Consider the following 6919-nt stretch of genomic DNA (forward strand, 5'->3'; position numbering starts at 1 on the left):
TTACACAGAAATCCAGAACTTTTCTTGGAAAACAAGGCTTTGCTCATGATACAGGCTATCCTTGAGGACGTCACAGTATACTTACTATGTCAAATTACTGGAGGGGTAAAGGCAACATTACTAAGAGAAAATGACTTTAATATAAAGTTTTTTTAGAGCACACTTTTGATGACTTTAAGAAGTACACAGAACTACAAAGTTCATCAAAAGGCCTTGCACCTCATGGGAATTCATTATAAACATTTGACTTAATTTTTACAACGGGAAAACAGAGGCACAAATATTTAGATGACATACACGGTGAGTAATACCTGCCTACCTCACCAGATTGCTCTGAGGACAGTTACATAACATACATGAGAGCACTTTATAAACTAAAAGGAGCTAAATAAACGTAATAAATGCCTAAGTTCCCACAGTAAAGAATAAAACTATGATTCATCATGGCCACCACACATTTATCTCCTGAAAGAGCGCTTCTAAAATGTTAACGTGAGGGTAACCACCTGGTTCCTCAAAGAGCAGGTTCTGATTAGGTAGGTCCAGGCCTGGGTCAGGGCAGAGATTTCCACATATCTATCAAGTTCCTGGTTGATGCCAATGCTAGTTTCTGGGACCACCCTTGTGAGGAATGAGTAGCTGAAAGATCATCCTAATTCTTGGGTGTATGGCCACTCTTTGAGAGTCTATTTCCTGAGTATTTTGCAGACTTTGCTTAACCTTAAAGGGAGCTTTGGAATAAGTCTGTATACATCTAGTTTGAACACAGTAGCTGAAAGATCATCCTAATTCTTGGGTGTATGGCCACTCTTTGAGAGTCTATTTCCTGAGTATTTTGCAGACTTTGCTTAACCTTAAAGGGAGCTTTGGAATAAGTCTGTATACATCTAGTTTGAACACAGTACCTTACAAACTCAATAGCAAAGTGCTCTTTCTCGGGCGGCCAAGAAACAAGCCTTGATTGTTAATTAGATTGCTATTTCCAGTTTTCAGGGCAAGAGCCAACAACATGTAAAATCACAGAAAGCTATTTTGCCCATTTGCTATTATGTGATTTCAGATCATCTGAAAAAGGTGGTGGGAAGTGGGGAAGAACTCTGTACTTGCAAACACACACAGACACACGTCATACACCCTAAAAGAAAAACATGGATTCTCAAAGATTCCAAATTGATAGGAGACCAATTTGTCTCCTCCATCAAAGAAAAACTCTCACAATATCCAGAAGGAAACACCTGAGCTAACAAGTAACTTGCAGAAATGCTGCTGCCTCCTGATACAGAAGTGCTCTGGACTCAGACCTGGGAGGAAATAAAAAGAAAACAGCAGTGGCCACATCAGAATCATGTTATAAAACGGATAGCCCCAGAGTTTCTGAGTGAATAAGCCTAAGGCGGGGCCAGGATGATGGTGGTGCTGAAGATTCCTGGACAGGACCATGCTTTAAGTGGCACTGAGTCTGGACAGCAACCTTTCCAAGCAGGGGATCTAGTCTCGTTCTCTGCGGCTGCACCCCCAGCATCCAGCAGTGTCTAATGCACACTTGGCCCCCAATAAATGTTTGCCAAATGAATGACCATTATAACTTTCATTCCCAGAATAATTTTACTGATTATGTATACTCCCTGCAAGTATCATGTACATACATTCATTAAAAACAATTACACACATGCCAGGCACTAGGGCCCTTAATCTAAAGGGACTTGTGGTTAAATTGCCTCCAATCATAGACACTAGCGTTGCACTTTTTCCTTATAAATATCTGGTTAGTTAAATCATAAAGCCTTCTGCCACTGAAGTGGAAGCAGACAACAGAATTATCCAAAGGACCCTAAAGAAAAATCCTACTTGCTCAGAATGGATCAATTCATTTCATACAAACTCCAACAGCAAAAATTACTGGAGACAAGAATTTTCCTGGAGAAAACACAAATATCTGTATCTTCATCAGAAACCCAGACATTTCTGATGTGGTCTCCTTCAAGACACTTCCAGTTGCTAGTTACAGGAGGGAAGCCCAGGGAACAGCCCCAGGTGAAAATGCTACTAAGTCTTTAAGGATTTTTTCTCTAAATCCTTTCACATTCACTGAGTGAAACACAGAAAGGGCTTTGGCAGTCATTTTTCAAATCCTCTGCGCGATCTGCATGTTACCATAGTCACGTTCATTCCGAAAAACAGGTGTTTCTGTTAAAATTAGCTGTTTCAAACTGCCAAATATTTCAGACCCTTCTGCCAGCTTAAAAAAAAGTGTTTTACTGATGCTTCCAGAATTATAAAGATAAGGATAGGGATTAGGGGAGAACAAAAAGAAAATATGCACACATCCCAATGTAATTTTTGCATTTCCTAACATCAACCAGAATGAGTAATAAAGGCTAAGCTTAAAACAGCCAAAGACAGAGCTGTGTTTTTTTCTGGTTAAGACAGATCTTATGTTTGAAAGCCTTGTTTTTGTCCCATTTACTGGGCTGTCATAAATAATGTCTTTTGTTCAGAGAACTTGGCCATAATTATTTCCTTTCCTCATGACCATTCAAAAGGAAGAAGGTTCTCAACATTCTCAGGTCAGGATGGTGTGTATTAAGCCTGTGTAAGAAAACTTGCCTTCGAAGTCAGAAGAACCCAAGTATTGATGTCTTAAATTAACTCTACTGCAGTTTAATTTAAAAACTTTTTTCAAAAATCAGGCCACTCTGATTTTATTCCTGGAACCAGTATCTCTGCTGACCTTATTAAATCCTATTATGAAATAGGTCTGAGATGCTGTTCTTTTAAAATCAAGGGCTATTTAAAAAACAAGTTTAGCAACCTGGTACATTAGAAGAAAGTTAAATGTCAAAGCCCTGTGCTCAAATCCCGTACCCAACCAGGCAACACAGCACCAGAAATACCGTGCGTTCCTGGCTCTAGCTTTTGAAAGTGCTATAGCAAAAGTATAAGCAGAACTTGCTGAAAGAACCTGAAAGAAGGAAGACTCCAAACTTTATCTTATAAACAGAGGGGAAAGAAAAGGTTAAAATACCACTTTTCTTAAAATATGAAACTTTTATCAATTTCAAAGAATATTTGAAAAGCAATGATTTTGCTTATTCATGATGAAAACCTTTAATATACAGAAAGATTTAGAGCAACTATCTTTTGACTAAGAAGTTTCAAAATTAACCTGGTTACTAGTAGTTTACTTTATCCAAGTAGACTGGGGAAGTGATTTTTTTTTTCTTTTTTGAATTGTTCTGAAAATTGCTTGTGCAAGGAATGAGTCCAGGAAAAAATTGGCAATTCTTCTTTTCTTAATCAAATATCAAATTTACAGATTTCTTCCCCTCTTTTTACGTTGAGTTTGTTCCTTTTCGTTTCTTCCTTGTGATCTGCATGGGCTAAATGAATCACGTAAGTGAACTCTACTACTTGTGTAAATCCAACAAATAAAAATTTCTACATGCATGCAGAATAGTCACTGGCACATGAGTTACGACCCCCTCCCCAATTCTTCCAGAACCGGAACCAGATTTTGCAGAGAGTAGAGGGAGAAGAATAAACATTCTCAAGTCATTTTCATCTTCTAAAGACTTAAAATTAAATTTTACCAGAACCTAGTAGACAACAACTGTTCCCTTGACTGTTTTTAAAAATATATATGTATCTACCACTTTAAGACTTTTGCAAACTTCACATTTAAGGCAGTGAAACAGTCCTCGTCTCACCTACTACAGGTTTTAAGATATTTTTACACATTGAATTTCATGTTCTTGTAATAGATACAGCCATTAAGCAAGAAAAACAGTATGACTTTTTTCTCTGTGATCTATTACAGTGAAAAATTCTTTTCAAACTTGTGGGAAGTGCAGAGGTTTAAGCACAACAAATCCCAAGAAAAATGTAAACTGAACAAATTTAAAGCATGTATGAGCTTTTATCCATGTGGTCCTCCCAAGCTTCAAGAACTGTAAATAAATTTGTTGTGCTTTTAGTGGGAAAACGTACAAAATTTAACCTGGTTCAACAAATTATACATCTCACCACCACTACTAGATACAGAAATTTCTTAAAATGTCTGCAAAAAAGACAAACTACGTTAATATAACCCCAAATATCAATCAACAAAGCATTTTTCTAACATACAATCGAGCACCGCATTATCTTAGATCAAGGTCACAAAAATAGCCACTTTGCCTACAATTATGCTATGGCTCTAGAAAGTTCTTAATGCTTTCCAACATACCTCGTTCTCTATTAAGCAGTTTAGAATCCTCTATATATTCTAAAACCACAAGAATCAGATCTGAACAGTCCTGTCTACGTAAAAGATGCTGAGTATTCTTGACATACAGTACTTTCACAGCTCCATACATAGATGCCCTGAGCTAGGAAGGCTGGTGTACCACCCAGGATTAGGAAGTGCATTCATCTGAAAATGACAGGCAGAATACAAATCTGACTTCAATCAGCCTGAACCACCCTTCATTATAAAGGGAAAATAAATGGAGACAAAGGAGCTAAATTACTTTCCAGGAGAAATTAGAGGCAAGACCCCCACTTAACAGCCCATCCCAAGCAGTATACACTTGTGTCACCTGCCTTTAAAAAATTGACCATTATACACAGTTCTCTTTCCTTACATACTAGGCTGCTCAAAGGAGTAAATCTTGAGGGAAAAGTAGAAAGAGTTGGGAATTGGGGACCTGCCTCACTATTACTGAAGAATCTTTCCAGTGACCCTTTCTATACATGCAGCATGCAAAATTACAATTATTGAAAAATCAACAATAATTGCAAAAAGCCATCTGAGAAACATAACATTTTAATAGATGAAATAAATACTCCAGTACATGCAAGGTAAAAACTTGACGTTTGGGGAAAAAAAAAAATCACTCTACAGTATAAATTCAAAAATAAAACACACGCTCACAGTAGCTTTCCCCCCATTTGCAAATCACATGGCAAATTCAGACTCTTTCCACACCAAGTATACTCCTAATTCAACACAATTGCTTTAAAAAAAAAAAAAAGACATACAAAACAGGTAGCTACATCCATGTCTAAGGAGTGAAAACTGAGGTAACCTTTCTTTTAATCAAATAAAAAAAGATAAAACCAAAAAAGAAATGAACCCATGACCTTCCTTCTTGCCCAATTAATAAAATTTAGTTGAGAAATTCCAGAAGATGGGCTGGGGTAGGGATGGGAACAATACCACAACCGGCATATTACACACCTTCCATCTCCCAGCCTCTACTGTGTTGGGCTGGGGCACACCTGGGCCCTTGGAGTGGGGCGCAGGGCCCGGCCTTTTGGAAGATTCCTCCCGAGCATTTACAACATTAGGGCAGAGGGTGTGGGCTTCACCTATGATTTCTTTGGTATAAATGGAGAGGGGCAGAGAATAAGTAACCTCCTTTAGTCTGGGGTGAAGAAGGGGTATGGGGGTTGCTAATTCACAGAATTGGAAATCACTGGCGGTAAAGTCCTGGGCGAAGACCTCTCCCTTAAAGCCTGAGATAGCAGGGTGCAGCCTTCAGACACGGCGCAGGCCGAGTTCCTCAGCCTCTCCCTGTGGTCCGACATCTTGGCGCCCCCGTCGGGGTGCTGTGCCAGATCCCTGAGGCACTGGGTCAGAAGCACGCAGGCCGACACCACGCTCATGGCGCCGCCGAGGATGGCGGTCTGCACCGCCTTGCCCTCAGCGCTCACGGCCGCCGCGCGACCCAGGAACTGCGGCTCGGTGGCGAAGCCCACCAGGGCGCTCACTGCCTGCACCAGAGGCCCGCTGAAGAGCGCGCAGCGGCTGCGCGCCAGCTCACTGGGCGCCACCTTCACCTCGCGCACGCAAGCCAGTAGAGCTGATGCACTCGTGCTCATGCACTTGACGCTCAGCTTGAACTGCTCTCGCGAAAAGCGGTCCCGCGACTTGTCACTGGCCAGGGCGCACGCGTCCGTCAGAAACTTGAGGTTGCGCGACAGGCCCTGGGACACCTCCAGCAACAGCTGCGGCGTCATATCGGCCAGCGGCGTGGCACGCAGCACTGCGCAGCCCTGCTCCACCTCGTGCCGGCAGCGTGTCACGCGGTAGCGGTCCACCAGGCCTGGCTGTGCGGGCTGCGCGCCCGGTGTGGCCACGGCCGCCAGATAGGCCGCGTGGGCCGAGCACTCGGTCAGCGACACTACCAGGTCCCCCAGTTCCACCAGCCTGTCTCCTGCCTCCCCGAAGCGGCCCATATTGAGCTGGCTCTGCACGTCGTGGGTGAGGATGGAAAGCCCCTTGGTGCGCGCGATGATAGTATCCCGGCACTGCTCGAAGGACTCGACGCCCGCACTAGAGGAGGCAGGGCCCTCAAAGAGCACGGGCCGCGCCTCGCTCGACAGCAGCAGCAGGTCAGCCACCAGCTGCATCTTGCCCTTGCAGTGGTCGCAGACAGACACCAGCCTCTTCCGCGGCTGCGAGCTGGCCCCGCCGACAGCGCTCGGAGGAGCCGGAGAAGCCGCCTCGCCTGTGGGCTTCCCCGCGCTGCCACTAGCCATCGCGCCCGGGGGGCACTGGCATGCCGCTGGGGAGCCCGCTACCACCACCGCTGCCGCGGCCACTGCCGCCGCCCCGGCGGCCGTCGCGATTCAGCTGGCCAAGGCCACGGTGCCTTCCCCGCACCATCATGCCATCCACCGCCGCGGGCGGGGAGCACTGGGCTGCGGCGGCCGGAGCCTGGGGGGCGCGGGCTGGGCTCGAGGACCAGAGAACGCAGGAGGCTTTTCGCGGCGCGGGGAGGAGCTTCGGCGTTCGGCTTCCCAGAGGGCTTGCAGCAACCATGAACCAGGGCAAGGTAAACTCACGGTCCTCGCTCTTCGTCGCCGCGCTGCCAGGAAAGTCCCTTCTGCTGAGCCACCGCCGCCGCCGCCTTTCTGGGCATGACCCGGCCCGGCC

The 6919-nt window shown here is 44.6% G+C and overlaps 1 protein-coding gene across 1 annotated transcript; it reads right to left on the reverse strand.

Annotated features, from left to right (window-relative positions):
• Positions 1 to 4788: 4788 nt before the first annotated feature.
• On the reverse strand, positions 4789 to 6851 carry TLNRD1 (talin rod domain containing 1). The gene has a single exon (XM_053594514.1). It carries the CDS (start codon positions 6520 to 6522, stop codon positions 5434 to 5436), a length of 1089 nt encoding a protein of 362 aa, XP_053450489.1. The 5' UTR covers positions 6523 to 6851; the 3' UTR covers positions 4789 to 5433.
• Between the last annotated feature and the right edge of the window lie 68 nt (positions 6852 to 6919).

This window comes from Nycticebus coucang, chromosome 6 (assembly GCF_027406575.1).
Source record: "Nycticebus coucang isolate mNycCou1 chromosome 6, mNycCou1.pri, whole genome shotgun sequence".
Classification (NCBI taxonomy): domain Eukaryota; kingdom Metazoa; phylum Chordata; class Mammalia; order Primates; family Lorisidae; genus Nycticebus; species Nycticebus coucang.